Source organism: Periplaneta americana, chromosome 16 (assembly GCF_040183065.1).
Source record: "Periplaneta americana isolate PAMFEO1 chromosome 16, P.americana_PAMFEO1_priV1, whole genome shotgun sequence".
Classification (NCBI taxonomy): Eukaryota; Metazoa; Arthropoda; class Insecta; order Blattodea; family Blattidae; genus Periplaneta; species Periplaneta americana.
In genome coordinates this window covers 40,347,204-40,371,428 of record NC_091132.1, presented here as the reverse complement: position 1 = coordinate 40,371,428, position 24,225 = coordinate 40,347,204, and the positions used below count along the sequence as shown (strand labels likewise).

The following is a 24,225-nucleotide window of genomic DNA, read 5'->3' as shown; positions in this document are numbered from 1 at the left end:
CAGGCCCTCTATGTTTGTGGCAAAGACGGTAGGCCTACTACTTGAGCCATAGACGGCATAATCACATTTTTCGTAAATAAACAGACGACTATAGGTACTCCGAAGTATTGCTTAATAACCAGATAATCGGGCAACTGAGTTCGTAAATCAATAGAGATAAGTTATTTTCCACGAGGATACTAAAATCAGAATTGACAAGCGGTGCAGCTTCAACAAATTGTCATTGAGAAAGCAATAATATCAGAGAACTTTCCAGAGCAGTCTCGTATGTAGGCCTATCAGTCTTAGCGTAATATTGGTTCTGTTTGGGACAAAGGTCCGGCGGACGCCGCCGCTGCTTCAGACATTGACCCATAAAGATGTCTGATGTATGTCGCTCCAATACGCCCTGCTTCAGTAGTGATCAAAGGGCGCTGTGGTGAGTAAGTGATTTAAAAAAAAGGAACAAAAATGATCAAAATAGGCTTTGTTGGCGCCGGGAAAATAGCGCAGGCACTAGCCAAAGGATTCATAGCTGCAGGTAAGCAATCACTTATACGGGAAATTTTATTACGCTTTTTAAAATCGCATGTATATCAATGAATAAATACTACGCAGTTGCATTTACAAATGCGAACTGTGTTTTGCCTGCGAGCTGATTTATGCGCATGGACACACAGGGATGTCCAATGTGTAACTGAGAATAAGGAAATTTAAAAAAGACGCATCTTCCAGTAATATTTCACAATTTTAATACATTGTGGAGTCTATTCTTTTTTAATCTTTCATTATAGAAGATGAGTTTCTTTAAGATACATTTATACTTGTAATTTAAATATGTATTGTATTGATTAAGGCTGGTTGAGTGGAAGAGAAGGCCTTATGGCCTTAACTCTGCCAGCGAAAATAAAACATTATTATTATTATTATTATTATTATTATTATTATTATTATTATTATTATTATCAATATATTGAATAATTATTACTTTCGTTTCGGAAATTGTCTTGCTTCGTGTTACATGTACAGTATGTCAAGTTATATAAGAGGATATCCATATACAGCACGTAAAGGTAAAGGTATCCCCGTAACATGCCATGAAGGCACTTGGGGGGCATGGAGGTAGAGCCCCATGCTTTCCATGACCTCGGCACTAGAATGAGGTGGTGTGGTCGGCACCACGCTCTGACCGCCTTTTACCCCCGGGAAAGACCCGGTACTCAATTTTATAGGAGGCTGAGTGAACCTCGGGGCCGTTCTGAAAGTTTGGCAACGATAAAAAATCCTGTCACCACCTAGGATCGAACCCCGGACCTTTGTATTCTTTTTAATTTAGATATAGAGTGATAGGAATTTCTGAAACGCACTCCATCATGGGATTCTTTGGAGAAAATCGAGAAACATTTCTATTTTAGATGAATATACAATCTTGCATATTCACAGAATGGAATAATTCCTGGTTCAGGTACTTGTGCGAGAGGGTACCCTTTTTTCTTTTTTCCTTTTAAGGTATGCATCAACTCTTGGAGTAAAAACTTACAATTTCCTCTCAATTTAATTCATAATTCACGTACTACTTTCTTACAGTTAAATGAAAGGAATGTAAAAGGAAATAGAAAAAATTGGGGATACAGGGCAACAATTTTGTGAAAATATTCGCATATTCTTTGGGCAAGCATTTCTTCGCTTCCAATTGACCTATATCATTCATTTTTTCACCCTAAACAATGAAGAATGTTGTAGTCTAGAATGAACTTAATATCATTATTTTTACATACTTTTTTCTAACATGTAAACAGTTATTTTATCCACTTTGAATCTTGCGTACACCACTTTTAACACAGATTACTCAACATACCCATGAACCAACAACACTACAATGAAGAAGTGAACACAGTCAAATTCATAGCACAAGAAAATGGATGCAATCCAAACATAATAGACAACATCATAAGGAAGACAAAACAAAAACTTAACAAATACATGAATATATAAAAAACAACACAAACACAAGAACACAAGAAATACATCACACTAACATATGAAAACAAAAGCACACATAAGATCGCATCTTCATTCAGAAAACAGAAATACAACATAACATACAGAACAGAAAACACACTACAAAGACATCTCAACACACAAAAAACACAAACAAATAAATACGACCACACAGGTGTATACAAACTCACATGTAATAGTTGCGACAAGTTCTACATAGGACAGACAGGCAGATCATTCCAAACTCGCTACAAAGAACACATTAAAGCTATAACCAGAGGACACAATACATCTACATACGCCGATCACATAACCAATGCCAACCATACATACAATAACATAAATACGGACATGGAAATCCTACACACACAACCCAAGAACCAAAAAACTCAACACACTAGAACAATACGAAATATACAAACACACTAAAACACACCCCGATCAAATCCTCAACACACAGATCAATTTCAGTACACACACACTATTCGACTACACAATCCAACACATTCCAACAATAAAACACACCCTCCTAACAGGCAGAGAAGTTCGAGATGACGCCGAGATCTAGTAGGCTCTGATGATGGTGCGTGAAGCACTGAAACAGCTGTAAGCCGGAAAAATATTACATATTTAACACGAGTAAGTCCACTAGTTCATCAATTATTTAGTTATTTTATTTTTATTTTTTTTTTATTTATAGGAAGGCAATGCTTTTGTTTTGAACTAAATTAGTTTATTTTAGATTACAACATAGCTCTATGTCTAAGCTTCAATTTGATATTTGAATGAAATCGATAGCTCAATTCTAAGCTTAGTTTTTACTGCTCAAAAACTGAAAAATGTTGAAAAACTGAAATAGGATAAAAATGAAGTTAAAATTTAAGTTCAAGTTAGGTAAAAAATAACTTGCATTTATGATCCTAAAACCCTCCTGCATCATAGGTGAGGCCCTCTTCTTGTGTCTTGAGGGCAATTACCTCTTTTCACAGCCCTCCGGTACCGTCTTCGCTTCTGTTGCTCAGGAGTGCACTGTATGTTGACCTTCAGGGTTCGAGTCTCGTCTGCAGCATTCACAGCAGCCATTGTGTATTTTCCTGGGATGATGCTCATCTTCCGGAATATGTCCAGTTTAACTTCGTTGCCACAATTGAAGTGGCAGATAGCAGCCATGACGCCAAGTTTCAGGGTTGTACGACCTATATACATTTCTTTGCGGCAACGTCTCCAAATCAAACCATTGAAAGACTTGTTTACATTCTGAGTCTTGTCATGCAAACACCTGCTCAGCATACTGGGATCTGTAAGCCTTTCCTAAATAGATTTAACCCACTTCTTGGCGCAAGCAGCTGCGTATGGAGTATGAAAAAAAAAATTAAATTTCGTCCATCAATAGTGGGAAAACCTAAACATGTTATATATTATCATCATTTAATTCGAGAAAAATTCGTTCCGGCACCGGGAATCGAACCCGGGACCTCTCAGCTCTGCGCGCTGAGCGCTCTTTCCAACTGAGCTATGCCGGGACACGATCCACGGTGCCGGCCGAACTCCTCTCGTTGTAATGTTTTACTGCCTTACTACCTGCACTTTAGACAATGTAAGTCATACATGCAGGAGCGCATATTTAAATGACTTCATGGCCATATTCAACCTCAGTTTGTGACAACTGCTAACAGTTAATACATCACATATTCATTGTATATGAGGTCCCGCCTACCTCACTGAATATTACACGAATACTATGAAGTAGTCAATGTGTATTATCATCATTTAATTCGAGAAAAATTCGTTCCGGCACCGAGAATCGAACCCGGGACCTCTCAGCTCTGCGCGCTGAGTGTTCTTTCCAACTGAGCTATGCCGGGACACGATCCACGGTGCCGGCCGAACTCCTCTTGTTGTAATGTTTTACGGCCTTACTACCTGCACTTTAGACAATGTAAGTCATACATGCAGGAGCGCATATTTAAATGATTTTATGGCCATATTCAACCTCAGTTTGTAACAACTGCTAACAGTTAATACATCACATATTCATTGTATATGAGGTCCCGCCCACCTCATTGAATATTACGCGACTACTATGGAGTAGCCAATGTGTATTATCATCATTTAATTCGAGAAAAATTCGTTTCGGCACCGGGAATCGAACCCGGAAAGAGCACTCAACGCGCAGAGCTAAGAGGTCCCGGGTTCGATTCCCGGTGCCGGAACGAATTTTTCTCGAATTAAATGATGATAATACACATTGGCTACTCCATAGTAGTCGCGTAATATTCAATGAGGTAGGCGAGACCTCATATATAATGAATATGTGATGTATGTTATATATGTTTAAAAACTAGAAGAATCAAGCTATAATATGAGACGAAATAAAATTTTCATTTTTTGAAGAAAAATTGTTATTATAGGGATCGATGCATACCTTAATTATTTAACGTCGCTGCATTGACTACTAGGTAACTTAGCGTCGATGGTATTGGCGAGGTAAGGCCGAGGATTTTCCATGATTACCTGATATTTGCCATTCGGTTGGAAAAAAAATCTCGGAAAAACTCCAATAACAGGTAATCAGCCCAAACCAGGAATACAGGTAGAACCCACGCCAGAGCGCAGCTCCGGATCAGCAGGCAAACGCACCAACCTCTTGAGCTACGTCGGTAGTTGAGAGTTTATTAATCAGTGGACTCTTGGTTTAGTTCCATGTTTTGTAAATCTTTTAACTGATGTCTTTTAGATATCTAATTCTGAACAAATTTAAATATTATGGCAGTGATTTGCAGTGGCGTAGCACGAAATTTTGAGCAGGGGAAGCTAACTCAAGTTGCCCTTCATGCAATATGAGAAAACGTATTACAAAAATACAGTCTTAAAATAAATAGTAGTCAATTTCAAGTCAGCAGTTGAAGATTGGTTGGAACATCGTAATTAACATCAATAAGGCATGACTTCAAATGATACGTAGTAAAATATGGTTTCACCGTTTACACATATCTCTAACAAATAGACACGCATACGTATAACATTAGCTCACTCCCTGTCATACTTAGAAAAATCACAAAATTAGTATCATTACGTAAGTATGCGTCTGTCTTTTAGTTGTGTCCTTCATTGACAGCAAGGGAGTCGGTCATTTGTTTTTTAAATCACACTTTTGTTTGTAAGTCAGTCTTGATAATGCAATTGTCCTAAAAAAAAGTCAAGTAAATTAGTGTCAGGAACTGTTATTTCGCTCATTATTTATCATATCAGCCACAATGCACACTAACACTTCAACTGAACACAAGTGACGAAAAGGGATAACTCGGAAACTACTTATTTTCAATGTTAAAGCTAGCTTCTTGCGAGCCTTGCGACTAAGGTAGTTTAGTTAGAAAGGGATGGAAAATCTGCGGGGTGGATTACACAGAAGAAACCAGTCTGCTTGGAAGCTGGTGTGTGCAGGCTTCTTGTTTACTGCTGCATCACAAATCATCCTGAGCTGCCGCATCACAATATTTAATGCGTAAACATAAATTCTATTACTATTAATAAATAATTTTCTCCATAAACTGCAGGTTTATTATGAAATTATTATTAACTGGGGAAGCTAAGCTTTTTAGCGTACATTGACGCTACGCCACTAGTGATTGGATTTGGTTTAATTTATAATGGATTTTAAGTTATGGTATTCCTATTGTTTTTTTAACGGGGTGATTGATATCAATGAAATGAGACTTAAGAAATTACATAATCAATTTTGAGTTCAGAATTCCCTTTAATGTTACGTAATATGCAATCCTTTGGTCAAAAACCTGACGAAATGAGATTAAAAAATGAAAATGTTTTACAATTTGAATTACTCATAAAAAGACGAAGTTAGGAGAAATGAACTCGAGAGTTTGTTATGAAGCAAAACTCAAGCTGTGCTTCTCTAGAACGTAGAGCGGAAAGGGAATTCTTCGATTTCTGGCATGATACTCGTACAAGTTTTAAATAAAAGAGCATTACCTTTAAGTAATCTCTTTTCAAAACCTTATGCCTTATATGAAATAGTTCAAATGGATACATCAGTGACTGACAGCTGTCACAAGACAATTCAGGTACGTTACATTAATGAAAGAGAAAAACGTTTGTGCGAGATCGTGCGTATTTGCTTGCTTTCCGCACAAAACCAATACGCGGTAAGTGTGAAATACCACATTCAGTATTCCCAACGTAACACACATAACAATTTCCCTCTTCTTACCGCTTAAGTTCCATATTCATTTTACTGCTTTAGGCTTTTAACATATTATTTTTAGAGACGTTTAACATAGTAATAATTATAAATTGGAAACTTACCACTGCAATTTCACCTAAATTGCACTGTTAATTATTGTTTTTAAATATTTGCAAAAATTAAGTAAACTCTACAACACCACAAAAGTTACTGCATTTGTAATGCAAGTAACATTAAGGAAGCCGTGAAAAAATCAACGAGATTCCAGATGCCGACGTTATTACTGCAATATGTTATATAAATAATATTGTTAAAATATTAAAATGAAAAATAAATCATTGCATAACCTTACCGTTTGTTTTAAGTTCGCATTTATAGACTGGGGGGAAAAAAAAGACAGACGTATATCACGGCCTGCTGGAATATAGTAAACACAGCAAACATTTTATAGCAACAATTTGAAGATAGATATTTTCGTTTTTAAAAGTTGCCGTCATTGAACAGAAACCAAGATGGAGATTTCATTGCAACTAATTAGAAATTCGTCTTTCAGGTATGTAATAAACGATCTTCGTACAAAATAATGTACGATACACGAGCGGTATGTTTGTTTTCATGTTCTCGGAAGTTAAAAAAGCTCAACTACGTTTCGCTTTTTCAATCTTTTCCTCGAACATGAAAACTTCAACATACCGCTCTTGTAACGCATATTACTATTATATACATATTCCTTTGTGCAGTACATCTACTGTACTTTCCAGCTGTTAAAAATCTCAGTGTTACTACAAGGCGTTCTGTTTGTGATACGGACTTTCTCATTAATGTATCTTCTTTTGTATTAACGATGTCAGTTTCCCAACAGATAATCAAAATCGTTCTGTCATTCGTATAAATTACTATAGAATGCTTGGGCTTTCCCATACAATTCGTGGCGCGAGCTGATAACAACTGCACAACGTTCAATTTGAAATTCATTCTCCCGCCTCACATTTCCGTCCCCTCCATCCAAGTCTTAACTCTTCGCTTTCGTAGTAAACAATCAGCAGCTGACAAAGAGCTCGAATTTGCGTGTGTACAATAAGTTACACCACGTATAAGTGCCATGTTCCATGTTAAATTCAACTTTTCTGTTACCTGCAATTTATCAAGTTGCGCAGCTAAAAAATTTTCAGTCCTATATAACTTAAACATACCTTATGTGTGGAGAGCTAGATAAACGCACGCTCCCACGTTTATGGTCATATCAACCAAAATATTTTATATATCGTAAAAATTCCTTCATTGACATAAATATAAATGTCCAATCTTTATATAAAAAATAAATTGAAAAAATGACTTTTTTGACCTCAAACCTATATAATTATATCCTTTTAAGCGATTTTATCACTCTTAAAAATTACACTGTATAACAAATTTTAACTTTTTTTTTTTGTGCTGGGCATGTGATACATGTTTTCTATACAATTTGAGCCTCCTGAATACGAATATGACAATAAAACAGTTGTTGGTTACGGTTTTTGAGAAATTTTTGAATTTATAGCTATTCAAGATACTGCTTTATATAATGACAATCCGGCGACGCAGATATAACCTCTGCAGTTGCGAGCGTCGTTAAATAAATCATAACATTTTAAAAACATTTATAATGACAATAAGGTCAAATATTCACTGTCCAGAAGATTACAGCTTTCTTTTTCTCATTTTCTTTTATACTGGACATCAGATACATCACGAGCTAAAGTCCGACAATAGTCTGCTAGCACATTGGTACTCCACTATCCTTGGTATCTTTATTCCATAGTTGAAATTTCTTGATGGAAGCGCTCACTATGCGCATCACTGAAATCGTCACAATTCTCGGGGAAAAAGACAAGATGGGGGTGAAGGAAGTGAATTTTCAGGGACATGTTATCACCCATAATTTCATACTCCAACAGTGAATTTTGCATTAGTTCTTCTTAGTTCTCACTTCTACCACAGTCTAGTATATACAGTCGCGAAGCTCAATACGTAGTAAATATGCAAACATTAGATAGTTGCTAACCACTAGGATCGCTAATATCGGCTCATTACAGGCAATGCAAAATAGTACCGTCACAGTCTATTGTTTCTAGCACCCTCAAAACTCAAGCTTCGTGAGTGTATATAGTAGACTGTGCTTCTACGGTTACCCAGAAAATTTAATGCAACCTTCTTGAATGCAATCCAGGCGACTCTCTCTTTTCCTTCCAACAAAGATTCGAATTAATTGACCTTTATTATTTTTCTAATTTTTGGTCCATTGAAAAGTCCCTCTTTTATTTTTGAGTCACTAATAACAGGATATTTTTCCTGGATATGTTTAAATGTTTCAGTTTTATGATTCAACCCTTTAGCAAAATTCTTCATTGAGCCCAACTTAATGTGTAAAGGGGGTAAAATTACATTACTTTGAGGTACAAGTGGTTGATGTATAATATTTTTTCTTTCCTGGCTCTAATAATTGTCGTTTTATTTTATAATGTTTATCTCGAGAGCGACTGTCCCATTCGCACAGAAAGCAGCAACATTTTGTGTAGCTTAATTGCATTCCAAGAAGCAATGTTACAACCTTCAAATCCGCACACATAAATAATTCGTACTTTGAATATTATCATTAAAGCACACTTTAAAGAAATACACGTCTTACACAGAATACTAACACCACGGAAATCTCCTGGTAAACTGAAGCGATTTCATACGGAGAACCTGTTTCTTACCCTCCAAATGGAACCGAAAAGGGCAATAAAACAATTTCCGCTTCTAGAAGTGGTTTTTTGACAGGGAGGTCTATTGCAACATATCTTCAGTGCTTGTGAAAAGTAACATGTCAGTTTCCACAAACCTTTTTTGATAATTTATTGACAACTTACGGAACATCTGCTCGCTTGGAAAAAAATACATAAGTATTTCTCCCATTACAATAATTCATACAGAAAAAAATCAAATCGACGTAAACCAGTGTAAGTTGTCAATAAATTATCAAAAAAGGTTTGTGAAAACTGACTTATGTCACTTTTACCGAGCACTGCAGATATAAACTACAGTAATGTAATTAAAGCTCACAGTGAAAGAAATACACATCTCGAGTAAAATCAGGTGAACTCAAGCGAATTCATACCGTGAACCTGCCCCTCCAAATAGATTCTTAAAAGGGCAATGAAATAATTTTCCTGTCTACAAATGCTTCTAACATGGTGCCTACTTATACTAATGTTGTTTTCACATAATGGATCGTCACATTTGTAAAACAAAACAGCTACATACGAAGTACGGTGATATTTTAAATAAAATGCATAGAAAATGAATTATATTGTGTATCTCGAAAACCCGTTGATTGTTATTTTGAATTCAGGAGGTCGAAATTATTAAGATTTATTAGTTTTATGTCTGGCGCAAAATGGCTGTTGAGCAGTGTTATTACCCCAACTCTTAGCCGGACTTGAACACGATAGTGGTGAAGATAGTAACTCAATCACTAGCCTACAGAGGACAACTTAAGAGAAGTGGAAAGAAAACCCCCTAATTATAGGCCACTAAAAATAATTTATTCTTTCAATATTCTCGAGAAATATTCAGCATCGAAACTAAGTGCAGAGGCAAAACGAAAGCCGGAACTATTGTTTGTTCAGTAAATAATTTGAAACACGAAAGACCTTGACATTCCTCTTATACATATCTTCTCGTTTTTCTCGTTGGCCTGAGGTCCAGTCATCTCGGTCATCAGACAATTTCCTACCAAAGACACTGGATTTCGACCTTGGCATTTTCTGATAAGATTAGTATAGTCCCGTCTCTCTTATTTCCGGCAGCCAATCACGTTGCAGGTCGGCTACATTTAAACGTGTGCGTCTTGTGATTCGCTGATGAGATAAAGAAGGCTCGATAAATACGTAATATAATCGCCCGCCATTTTGGCTCGTTCGTTGGCGTTCGCAGAAAGCACACGAGGACGTTATTTGCCGCTCAATTATTTGCTGAATTACAGTGCGTTTGATTTATTATCATAGGAGCTACGACATGATAATGTTCAACGGTGTGGCAAATAGATCCCTCGTCCGGTAGCTCGGCAACTAAAGAACAAAAATGGCGAACGATACTACCTACCTAGACTTTATAGAGCCTTCACTTTCTATGACGTAAGCAAAGAGGAGGAGTCACGCCGGGAATAACAGCGTCGCGACTATAGTGCATAAGGGGCCAATGGAACAAGATTTCTTACAGCAGTTCAGTAGGCCTACCTTTCGCTACTTTCATTCTAATAATTTCATCCGTTGCCTTAATATCTCCTCACACTCTGAATAGCTCCATTTGATTAAAAGATCTTAAAATAAAAATTGACAGCGAATTTAAGGAAATCTCAAATACTGCTAACACTACTTTCTGTAACACTAGTAGTGTATTTTATTTGATATTCATATACAGAGTGATAAAAAAAAGGATACCAATATTTCAGAAGATGATAGTATGCATCAAAACAAGAAAAAAAGTCTAATAAACATGGGTACTACAACACATACTTTCTGAGATCTGAACACTTATTCATAGGAGGTGCTCAATATAACGTCCATTTATGGCAATGCATTTTTCTGCCCTACAATACACCAGGCTACCAGATAATCATACAGTAGTTGACACCCCAGACATGAAATACTGATACGTTGCAAGGAATACTGAAAAGAAAAGTTTGGTTGCGGATATGAGCGGGGTTCAGCAGAGATGGTGTTGTGAATTTTCGTAATCATCATGTGTGGGCTGCTGAAAATCCCCATGCACTTGAAGAAACAAGGCTTCAACACCGATTCTCAATCAACGTATGGGCAGGCGTTCTTGGCGATAGATTAAGGGCCATACGTGCTACCACAGAGATTAACTGGGGCTCGTTATCAGGACTTTCTTATTAACGTATTGTCTACCTTGCTGGAGCATGTGCCATGTCAGCAAAGACTACAGGTGTGGTTCATGCACGATGGCACACCAGCACATTTTTTCCGCAATGAGCATGAACACCTGACGCTGACATTTCAGGACCGCTGGATTGATTGGGGCGGCCCCACATCTTGGCCTGCTCGTTCCTCAAATCTAAATCCCCTAGAGTTTTGGTTATCAAGAACAACCAGGTCAATTTCAAAGAGTGCGTGATTCCTTACGCCGAAGGGCAGAGGAATGCATTGCCATGAAAGGACGTCACATTGAGCACATCCTATGAACAAATCTTCAGATCTCAGAAAGTATTTGTTGCAGGACCCATGTTTATCAGACATTTTTTTCTTGTTTTAATGCATACTAGCACCTCCTAAAATATTGGATACTTTTTTCTTAACACCCTGTATAGTCTATATACAGAGAGAGAGAGAGAGAGAGAGAGTGTGTGTGTGTGTGTGTGTGTATGTGATGCCTACTTACTTCACTTGCGTGATTTGGGTTCCGCATATTGCGGATAGATGGCAGGACTGTGATCCATTTTTAATTTGTACACCACTTCGGCGAGCTACGCTGTACATGATGGGTATCTGTGAAGAGTTATGTCGCGTACTAGAGTGAGTGTATGTATAAGTGTTCGTATAAGTGTAGTGTAGGGAATGGGTGAGGATGATGATGAAGGTGAAGAAGAGAGAAGGGGAAACCCGGTGTCGGCACGTAGCCTACTCCTGTCGAATGGCACCAAGGGTGGCCGCCAGGCTTAACGTTTCCATCCGACGGACGAACAATCTAGTGATCAGAAGTTGTGCACTGCCACCTCTCCTAGTCCCGAGGTAGAAATTTTACATGACCACAGATGTTAAAGCGTGTAGGCTACAATAGTACATTATGCAACGAGCCTATAATGGTAGTAATTAAGACGCGAGTATGTTTATGAAACGAGCGCAAGCGAGTTTCATAATTTTCATACGAGCGTCTTAATTACCATTATAGGCAAGTTTCATACGACTTTTTATGCTCGACCATATTTCTAACTTGAAATTATTCATACGTATTCATATTATTCTTATCTGATTCGGAAGCGGAAGTGACCTTGTGCAGCATCTCGTAAATTGTGAGATGTGCGCAGACGCGAAAGTATTGATTTTTTCCGAGGAACAAATGTAATTGACCTTGATATAATCTAGAGAGTAAAATGAACATTAATCTTGATATAACCTGGAAATTGATTTAGACATTGAAAAACGAAATGACAAATTGAATTTATTTGAATATTATTTACAATTAACGCTAATTATTATAGTAACAGAACATAACCTTCTGCGACAATATTGGATTTCCAGACTCCGTGACGTTTCGCTAGTTGTCTTTCGATTGCATATCCGAGAATAATCGATACTTGCGCTTTCATATTGCTACAATGGTGGAAAACCTGAACTTTAATGAATAGGTGTACCTTAATGAGGTCCATTAAAGGGCTGCTACCAGGTGTATAATTACAACATTTCGGCATGGTCGAGCACAAAATATATGAATCTGCTACATTAGACTTCCAAGGTTTACTTTAATACTTTCAAAATTCCATTGCTCTACGTTGGGGTTTAGATCCGAGAACCTTAGGTTCAACCGCAACCGTGGTAACAACAGTGCCATTGGGGATGACCTCGTGTTACTTGGTAATCACTGTTTTACTGACAGGAATTTCCATACGGCCACTGAATACATAATAATAGCTATTCATCAAAGATGTCTAGACAACCGCAAAGTTGTCATATAACGCTATTGATAATTACTTTTTTAGAAATTATAGTATTATCGCTGCAATGAATTATACGAATTGCGTCATAATAATTAAGATATCCGTTAAAATATAAAATAAAACTATCCTTCAATAAAAAATTAATGAAATGTGTCGTAAATTTCAAATGACCACCCGTTAAATTTAAATATGTAAACATTACTGATATAATCTTTTTAACAACTCTACTATTAAAAAAAAACTGTTAGTTGTATAATACAGACATAGCCACTCCTCCTGTCTGTCCCTTCTCCTCACAAACAATCCATCATTATTCGCAAGTATAGCTCCATGTAAGGGTATATAACGTACAGACTTCATGGTCCGCGGATAGAGTATTCATCCCAAGGGTCTCTATATTTGTTGATATATTATCACGAGTTTTTCATTTTACCGATAAATAGGTCTATACCTTCGAGTTGTATTTATTAGAACTATTTCGTGAATAGAATAATAAATAATAATTAATAAAATATAATAACAGAAGAAGGAAGGCGCCGGGGTAGAAGATCCAGACGAAGATGGCTCTACCAAAAAAAAAAAATAAACATCTCTTACGCGGAGTAGCTCACCGCGTGAGACAAATAGAGCTCTCCCTCTATAGGAGGAGGCCTTTGCCCTTAACGGGACACTTTCAGGCTAATCATTTCATTTCATTTCAATAGACGAGAGAGATTTTCAGAAGAAAGTTGTAATAACAGTTATTATTAGAGGAGGAAAATTCGCTCCGGCGCCGGGGATCGAACCCGGGCGAACTACGCCGAAGTTCAATCCACAGCACCGGATCGAACCCCCCCTTCAGTGTCTTTCCCCTTTGTGGCCTGACTCCAGGTATGTTGACATTTTATATTAAGTCAACTGCCATTATCCAAGGAGCGCACTCAGTTGAGCGACTTGGTGGCCGGGATTCCACAGTAATATGCACAGTAATCTGTACAGAAATATGCACTGTTGCTAGAAGAATCTACGTAAAGATCCTACAAAATATATCTGTTATGATAACAGTGCATATTTCTGTACAGATTACTGTGCATATTACTGTGGAATCCCGGCCACCAAGTCACTCAACTGAGTGCGCTCCTTGTATAATGGCAGTTGACTTAATATAAAATGTCAACATACATGCCCAACTTGGAGTTAGGCCACAAAGGGAAAGACACTGGAGGAGGGGGGTTCGAGCTGGTGCTGTGGATTGAACTTCGGCGTAGCTCAATGGTGAGAGCGCTTGGTACGTAGAACCAAGGGCCCGGGTTCGATCCCCGGTGCCGGAGCGAATTTTTCTTCTCTAATATTAGTTGTTACCATAACAGATGTATTCTGTAGGACCAAAAAATAATAACCTTTACGTAGATGTAATAGCAGTGTTGTGTGAAGACTGGGAACAAAAAAACACTAAGATTTTGCATTAATAACTATTATTATTATTATTATTATTATTATTATTATTATTATTATTATTTACAGAAATATACCGTATTTACTCGCGTAATTCACGCCATCGTATATTTCACTCACCCAAATTATTTACTATATAATTTAATAAATTAATTTCCTCGTGTATTTCACGCATTTAATATTCATGAAATACTGTAACAAGTACATACTGAAACTTGAAGTAATGAGGTGTGTTATGTTGAGGAGCCCTGAATGTACTGTATCTTAAATGCTGTAACGAGAGAGTGCATAGCGGTATTTGGGACCGGACAGCTACCTGTTACAGGAGCACCCTTCTCGTCTATGAAAGTCCTTTAAAAATACCGGTATAGGGTATTGACCTCCCCCTACTATTTGAATGGGGGTGGTTTGAAAGCTTTGTGTTGGATCGCATCAGTTGAGTTTGAGACTCGAAAAGGGAAACCTGTCAAAAGCCGTCTGTTAAAAGTTTTAACAATGAATGGTAAATCCCGATATTCGAGTCATACTGCGTCCTTCAAATTAAAACTTATTGCGTATGCAGAAACACATGGCAACAGAGCAGCTGGGCGTGAATTCACAGTTCCAGAATTTAATATTCGTTACGAGGAAACAAAAACAAGCTCTTCAAGAAACAAATGCATCAAGGAAAGCATTTCGTGGGCCAAAAAGTGGAAAATTCCCTGATCTTGAAGACAAGTTACTAGGATATGTAAGGGAACTTCGTAGTTTTGTCATTTTTACCCTTAAAAATACCAGCTTGTGAAATTCCTCGCTTAATTCACGCACCCTTAATTTATAGATCGAAATTGCGGGAAAAAAGTGCGTGAAATATTCGAGTAAATACGGTATTTTTGATACGTCTTCCCTTCAACCAGTATGGACACGCGTTCTGGGATCCATGTTGAAACAAAAAGTAACAGAATTTCAAATGCTGTAACAACATTATGAACCACGACCGAATTCCAATTTTAAGTTAGGTTATGAACCAATCTCGTAACTCGCTCAATGACGCTACATAAAAGAAATATTAGTGACTGAATTATTTATCAAGAATTACCTAATAAACATAAAGGGATAAAAAAAATTAAATATATTAAAAATTTTAACATTGCAATATAACATACGATTGAAAATAATCATTACCATATCTACGAATTATAGAAACCAAAATAGATAAACCCAAAGCGTGAGAGCGTCAAACTTGCGTTATAAAATTAGCAGTAAAGCGCTGCCTCTCAGTAATATCTCGGCATCGAGAGCAGCTAATGATCTGTGCGAGCGACCACTCGTTTGATTCGTAACTGCGTGTTCTGCAGTATTAGAGTGACAATAGATACGTACGATGCACTTTGAATGAACCATAATAAAAATTTTGTTGAACAGAGTAATAAATTTCGGGAGTTGTTTCATATGAAGAGAAGATATTATATTGTTTGCCCTTCATTAATTGTATTATTCTCATCATGGATCCATACTTTCCGTTTGTAAACTGAAACAAAACTAAAACATTAAACCAACACATTTGTAGTTTCATTTCCGAAACTAGTGGCCGGTGTATCCCCAATACCGAGCAGAATTTATTTTAATTATTTAGTTTGTCTAAGATAATTAGGCCATTAATACACAATCTTCCTTTCCGAATCCATGATGTTCCTCTCTTAAGTATTTTTTCTACTGGTTGTAATTTGTTTCCAGGATGTTTGCATATAGCCCAATTCTAAGTAATTTTAGTGTTATCCCTATTGTCTCCTTTAATTTTTTTCCGTTGTTAACTTCATAGCATCTATTAGTGCTTTATGGTTGTGCTAACTGATGGAGTTACCTGTCAACAGTGTGACGCTGAAACTTGTGTTCAGGTTACTACCCAGCGACAGTCCAGATATATTGCAATTTATATTTTTGAAGATTGGCTAATAAATATTAACCCGGCACACTCACAATCACACTCACATTCATACAAATTTTCAGACTCTAGACACTAAGGCAATTTTTCTTCTTCAAGAAAAATTCACCGAGAGCCGAGCCCGGTAATCGAACCAGGGACCTTCAGATCTGGAAGCCAGAATTTTTAAATATTTAGCAGCAAAATAAAACATTTATCCTCCGGTTGAATCGCCACTTTATTAATTTAATTGTTTTTGTTCTTGTTCACTACATTGATATCGCAGACTGTTGCTGTCCTCAGAAAAATGCAATCGTTGACCTTTGATACGCACTATTTTTAGTGTATTTAAAATGTCGAAATCCATTGTGAGTGACTTCGTCTGGCTGTGGAAATGGACTTTATCTTTATTGTCTCGAACTCCGTTTGCATTATTATCTCTCACAATGTGTCTGTGAAATAAACAAGTTTTATTTTTCAGTGAGAGAGTCTGATCTTTCTTCAGCTCACATCCTTGTATGCTATAATAAGTAATTCCTATTTATTCATATTAATTTATTTTTTTCATTGTTTGCGTGAAATGGATTTGAATATGAGGTTTTAAGCATCTTGGTAAATCTGTAAGAAGGACGAAAACAATCTCTAGTTTCCTGGTTAGGATTAGGAGATCACGATTTAACATGTGAATATTCTCCGTGTGAAACACGTGAGTTGTCTGTCAGAGTGTTTGTTTGACTAGCGTAGTTGCCATTCACATTAAAGGATTTAATAACATCTGTAATTGTAGTCATTGTGTTTGAATCAGATGCAGCAGAAATGAAGTAACTCTTATCATTATTATGTTATACTTTACTGAATCTAAATCTACTTCAACATGGGGAAATGTTCATACAGGGGTCCCACAGGGATCTATATTAGGGCCTCTTCTTTTTTTTAATTTTTATAAATGACCTTGGCCCCATAATAAAAGGAATAGGTTATCCTATACTATTTGCAGATGACACAAGTATCATAATTACAGACAATAACTTTGCCACATTCAAATATAAAACAGAAAAAATTCTCCTTAAAATTTATGACTGGTTTACAACCAATAAACTAGCATTAAACATTAATAAAACTAACATAATTCAATTTAAAGCCACTTCAAATTTTATCTCTGAAACATTGGACACAACTATCAACAATATACCTCTACTAGAAACATCAACAACCAAATTTCTTGGTTTGCATATTAATAATACAATAAATTGGAAAAATCATATCAAAGAAATAACCCCCAAACTTAGCTCAGCATGCTTCGCAATTAGGTCGTTACAACAATTTCTAAACAGCAGTATCTTAAAGACAATATATTTTGCCTATTTTCATTCCATTATGTCCTACGGAATAATATTTTGGGGAAATTCTGTAGATAGTAAAAATATATTCTTATTACAAAAAAGAGCCATTAGAATAATAGTTGGAGCAAAGGCTAGAGAATCATGTAGATTATTTTTTAAACAATTAGAGATTCTAACCTTAACAAATCAATACATATACTCTACAATAAATTTCCTCTTATGTAATAAAGAAAATTTTCCAACTAACTCAGCCATACATAGTATAAATACCCGCAGAAGGAATGATTTTCATACGCCATCATCAAATTTATCATGCTTTCAAAGGGGAGTATGTTACATGGCGATAAAATTGTTCAATAGTCTTCCTGAAGACATTAAGAATCATAGCCAAAACCCTGCATTATTTAAGACAAAACTAAAAAATTACTTAATATCTCACACTTTATATTCTGTAGATGAATTCTTGACATTTCACAGTACTGTGTAAATATTATAATAATATTAAATGGTAAACATATTACAGTGTATAAAATATTATTGTTATTAAGGTATTAATTCTGTACATATTTCATATTTGCATTTTATATGTATTGCATTTTATTGTTAAACGTAAGAATTGGACATGTTCTTTATTCTATGCTGTAAAGCAAATGTAAGAATATTATGGAACAAATAAATCTATTTATCTATGAATCATCGAAGAAATGCAAAATAAGTTGAATATTAAACACTCTATAGATTCGATACAGATTTTATACAGAATGTTTCACAAAGTTATGACGATACTTGGAAATTATACTCAGTGAAAAAGAGATTTCCAAAGAATGCATTAATTTTTGTATTCCTTTGCAGACTTTATCGTGTCAGCAGTAGTGACATTATTTAAATAATAAATGTACCTTCAAATCGCAAAAGATTGCAACGTCACCGATATTTCATCATATTACAAAAACTTTGGAAGTTTAAATTAACATCTAGTGTTTAATAAAAAAAGGTTTTATTTTTTCCGCAGGTCTGACTAAAGGAGAAGCAATATTGGCCAGTGATCCTGTTCCCCAGTCCATCAGAGAGTTCGAGGTATAGGCTATAATCTCATTAAATTGAGCCCAATATTATATTATTAGAGGTTCGGATGAATGTAAATTACGTTAATTAATATACACGGCATTCAGCTGGGCTTCTGGTCGGAAACACGCGCATCAGACATGTTTTAACCGACGTGGACTGCATTATTATCGATCCGTAACCTGACACTCAATAATAGCATGTAGCTACACAATTTATTATATTTTAATTTCATAATAAATATTAACCTGTGTTGTAGAAGTTGTTCAAAGTGACGTCCATCTGCATTCAGACATTCCCGACATCAGTTGATGAATTTATTATTCACACGCAAAGGCTATATTTCCGTCATGCTTTCAGTTTCTCTTCTTATACTGTCTCTGAGTTCATACATCAAAACTGTGTATTCTAGTTTGAACTTACGAGGTGGCATATCAATTATTACCTAAAATTTAATGAACACACATTTGCACTTGACAGGAAATTGGAAATCAATTTATTGATCTTAAACTCATGTCTGCTCTGGCCTTGAACGTAGTATGACGCGGCATTTTCGTATATCTGGATAATCGATCCATGAACACAACCATATCTGATGCGCGTGTTCCTGGTCGGGAGGCATCTGCTGATCCACTGCCTTCGCTTAGCGGTTAGCATACGGGGTACCCATCTAAACGGTCCGTGCTTCGATTCCAGGCGTAGGCAAGCTTCAATATTATGACGTAAATGGTATAGTCGGAGGCACCGATTTTGGCAGATGACCTCAATGACATTTCCAGTAGGCGAGCCAATGTTTTGTCAGAACTGCAAGAATGAATTGAGATAAGGCTTCTGTCGTTGTTTATATGTTCACACTCGCCTCTTGTATCGTCATTATTAGACTAATTAATAAACACACCACGGTACAGTCCGATTCATGGGAGTACCGTAAATGACTTTCGTTCGCCTCCTGCACTTTCTAAATTAAGAGGAAAAAAGCATTGCATAACCAGAACCAAGAAATTATTGCAAATATTCATTACTTCATGAAGCGACAGGCGAAAATAGATATGAGTTGTGTCAAATTGTCTTCATTAATAACAAACATTCATGAAGTACGAGAATAAGTTGCGGAAGTGACAGGAATCGACACGTTGGATAAATAACCGAAATAATAGGTTATGCTGAAATAAGGAAACACGTAATTCGATAATCTACGAGATTCGATCCGATACTGTGGATTGAGTCTCGGCGTAGCTCAGTGGTTAGAGATCCTAATGCGTGTAACTGGGAGTCACAAGAGTTCGATACCCGGCCCCGGAGCGAATATTTCTCAATTAATAACCTGTGGTAATTCGATAAACCAAGCAAGACATTTTACATGCAAGTGCATGTCATACTAGAAAACAAGCCCTGTCTTTGACATTGTTTTACCATTTTAAGTTATTTTAATTAATATTTTTTACTTAAAGCAATAAAGTTTGCAATTACTCGTGGCAAAAGAAAAATATTTCTTATTTATATATTTATCTGGTAAGAGCAGAATTTCTTAACAAACATTATGAAGAAAACAGAGAAGAAAGCATTTTAAAATATTCAAAATCGAAATATATATATATATATATATATCGGAGAAATCAATTTTCCCTGCACAGATAGCAACAATTGAAAACTAGAATTACCATTCACAATACATACTTAATGGATTCCAAAAAAAATGTTTATTAATGTAGAAGTATTGCCTGATGACTATACTAAATTCCAACACAAAATTCATTGAAGAGATGTAGAAATTATATTTTTGGATTCATACTGTGGAAATGTGTTACATTTACATACCTCTTTAAATGCATATGTTAATTGTGTTTTGTCTGCGTTACTCGATGCTTTCTTTTTTTTTTTAATACAACTCGGAGTGCTGAATCTGCCGTAGCCTATTGAATTCGCACAATTTTCTTACCGTAATTTTCGTCTTGAGAACACTTCTGATATCAAATTTAATTTCTCGCCCATTTTTGTCCGAATCTACCACTTGAGGGATAAATTCAGACAAAATAATATCATATTCGTATTCTGTAATCCCAAAGACCTCCAGATATCAACTTTCGTCGAGATCGGACGACTTGAGATTTTTCATTCCCTTCTGCCTTTTCACTATTCCTTAAATGGTATTTAAAAAATCGAAAAATGTTTAATCAAAATTGTTGAGAGTAACCTTCATTTTAAATGTTACGTCTCTACGTCGGCTAGTTCAAAATACTTGAGTGAAATTTTTAAACTGTCATCTCCTTTCTCTCGCCTCTCTGCTCTTTTGGGTATAAAAATCCTCAAAAGTTATCTGAATGTATTACATGAAGTTGAATTTTTTTTTTACATTCCTTATACATTTTAGAAACAATTCTGAGAGATGAGATGAACAGTCTAACTCAATTTTATAAAGGAGCATTTGTTTTAAATTTAAGGGCTGAAGGGTTGCTGGTTCAAAAACTAAACCAGTATATTTTGATCATTATTATCTCCTATTTTACATCCCTTAATGTTCGTATTTCGTAAAACTCCGTCTTATCTTTGACTGAAGGATTAACAGAAACCTACACACAAGGTTTAAGGAGATTTAAGATGATTAGTCAGTCCGTTGATTATAGAATAGTTTTTTTATATATACACTATTATATATATATATATATATATATATATATATATATATATATATATATATATATGTAGATTGTCTTTATACTTTATAGTAACGAGGAAAAGATTATGCAGCGGCAACTGGAATTATCTCGAAAACAGTGTGCCGGGGACTTCTCTTTCCATACGCATGCACACATACTGTGTAGATTACTGCAGTTGTATAAAAGTGGTTATACATATGTGCATTGTTTTTGAGATGACTGTCCATCCGAGTCCACTAGGATAATCAGGAATGTATGTTTACTCTTATGTCTCACCCATCCCAGTTTGCTTGCGACGAAGATAACCGACCTTGCTGCTAAGAGTAACTCGCTCTGGAGTTCTGATTAACAAAATCCATCTGCCTAAATCGATGGCGTCAACTATACTACTCTTGATTGATTTGTTAGTTAGGCTACTTGTCTAATCATTATCGATTTTTTAAGATGGTCTGTACTCATATATATCAATATTGACGAGGGTGTACCTCATGGATCTGTCCTTTGACCATTATTGTTTATTGTAATGATTAATGGTTTCCCATTTCATATTGTCTCTGAATTTATTTTCTTTGCCGATGTTACCATCCCATTTTCCACTAATAATAACAGTAATTTGCATTTAAATTTTTCGATGACCCACGCATGTGATGAGCAACTAAGTGATTTCAAATAAATGAGTTTAGCTTAAATACAAATCCAACTAAACAAATATTTCACCCTTTAGATTATTTATTTATTAATACGTATGAAATGTATGGTTCCCCAAAAAAAAAAAAAAATCTTAAAATGTTTCACTACATTTTTTTCATTTACTTACTTATGGCTTCTAAGAAGCCCGGAGGTTCATTGCCGCCCTCGCATAAGCCCGCATTCGGTCCCTATCCCGTGCAAAATTAATCGAGTCCCTAGCATAATATCCCACCTCCCTCAAATCTATTTTAATATTATCCTCCCATCTACGTCCTGGCCTTCCAAGAGGTCTTTTCCCCTCCGGCCTCCCAACTAACACTATATGCATTTCTGGATTCCCCCATGCGTGGTACATGCCCAGCCCATCTCAAGCGTCTGGATTTAATGTTCCTAAAAATGTCAGGTGAAGAATACAATGCGTGCAGTTTTTTTCATACTATAATAAAATTGTTTATGGTATCCGATATCCATATCTGGAGTATTTGTAGTAGTATTACTAAAATACTCATTCTACAAAAAAAGAAAAACATAAAAAAGGCTAAAAATGCCGTATTTCAACTGGCTCGGTACATAATACCCATTGTAAATCTTCATTTTATAAATGAAGGATACTTACAGTAATTAACTTATAATATATTTTTATTATTATGATCTAAGTCAGTACTAAGCATTTTAATTAATTTAATTTTATCAATATTTCACATGTTATAATTTTCAACTATATGTACCAAATTCTCGTTTGACAACTTTTAAACAATGGTTTGAGAAATTTGTTGTTAAATTCAATAAACTGCCTGTTGAGGCCCACTGTGTTACTCTAAGTAGATTTAAGTGTCCATAACTTTTAATAAAGTTAGTAATCCGCTTCTACAACATTAACAATTTTTATAAAGATTCTTCAGTACTGATACTGAATTTTAACGCTATATATTACATTAGCTTTATTGTATTTGTTAGTACTGACAATACTTTGTGTCTTTGATATTTAGACGGTAACAAATAAATAAATAAAATGAATATTTTTATATTCATAATTTTATTATAATTTTGGCACAATATTTAAAATATAAACATTAAATTCTGGAGCCGAAATAAGTTGTACAGACGTATGGTTCCAATTATAGAATTTAATAAGTTATTACAGTCTACTAATCACAAAAGTAATAATTATTATAGCATTACGGATTCTGAATAACCTAATTTCACTGTTCTGTTTAAAATTGGAAGGAAATCGATTGCTTTAATATTGACTTTTCGCTAAGAGTAAAATATCTCCTTTTTCTTCTTGTTTGTGCTGTGTATGTCTACACGAAAGAAAAAAAAACTATTTTTAGGATTTGGGTGCTCAAGCATCAAGTGATAACCGTGCAGTAGTGAAACAGTCAGATGTGGTATTTCTTGCTGTGAAGCCTCAAGTTCTTCCTGACGTGCTCTCTAACATCAAACCCTACGTTGGCAAGAGACATCTCCTTATATCTATAGCAATGGGTATCTCCATTAAGGACATTGAAAAGGTATGATACATCTTATCTATCAACTGTAAATCATACTAAAGTTGAATATATTTTGTATTTATTATTGTTGTTTTTAACTGCTGGTGAAACAGGCCTATATCTTATACCAACAAAAACTTGCGTTCATATACATTTCGCTAGCCCGGGCTACGAGCGTGCTAAACAGGATTCATATCATATCATATCGCTGACACTGATTTATGAATACGAAAAACGTTAGTTCGCTGATCATCCACCGAAAGCCCGCGCTAAAAATGTCTATGAATATGGCCCGCGATGTTTTAATAAAATTGGATCTGCCTTAGTTTTCAGGTGAGAAATACGAGAAAGGTGCCCTACTTATTGGGGTTGTTACAAACGTCTAAATTCACGTGAATGACACCTGACGACCCCAATATTATTATCGCTATTTCCTCCAGTGGAAGACGAAGGTAGATCGAACCTTCGAAACATTGAGTTTTATTTCACCGATAATGAAAAATATTCAAGTTACACCTCTTTTGAAATGTTATTATTATTATTATTATTATTATTATTATTATTATTATTATTATTATTATTTCCACGCCCGATTCTCTTTTAATGCATTACTATACATTGGTGCGATCGAAACTCGAATATGCATCTGTAGCTTGGAACTCGATTACAACTACAGACTCGGCTAAATTAGAAAATATACAAAGAAAATTTATATCTTTATGCTCATTCAGATTTCTGTCCATTAATTCCGGGTACAGT

At 35.7% G+C, this 24,225-nt stretch overlaps 1 protein-coding gene and 2 non-coding genes across 5 annotated transcripts in view; 2 read left to right on the top strand and 1 right to left on the bottom strand.

Moving 5' to 3' along the window:
• The first annotated feature begins 289 nt into the window (after window positions 1-289).
• P5cr-2 (Pyrroline-5-carboxylate reductase-like 2) overlaps window positions 290-24,225 on the top strand; it is a 67,153-nt gene continuing 43,217 nt past the window's right edge. For 2 of the 3 annotated variants that reach the window (XM_069815307.1, XM_069815306.1), the window contains exons 1-3: window positions 321-520; window positions 18,574-18,638; window positions 23,308-23,487. In XM_069815307.1, coding sequence (XP_069671408.1) covers window positions 451-520; window positions 18,574-18,638; window positions 23,308-23,487 — 315 coding nt within the window. In that variant the 5' untranslated portion in view covers window positions 321-450. Of the gene's footprint in view, window positions 521-18,573; window positions 18,639-23,307; window positions 23,488-24,225 lie in introns of all 3 variants that reach the window. The other variant, XM_069815309.1, reaches the window with a different exon arrangement.
• TRNAC-GCA (transfer RNA cysteine (anticodon GCA)) lies at window positions 3,428-3,504 on the bottom strand. The gene has a single exon. It is a non-coding gene; the product is annotated as a tRNA-Cys (tRNA).
• TRNAT-CGU (transfer RNA threonine (anticodon CGU)) lies at window positions 14,119-14,191 on the top strand. The gene has a single exon. It is a non-coding gene; the product is annotated as a tRNA-Thr (tRNA).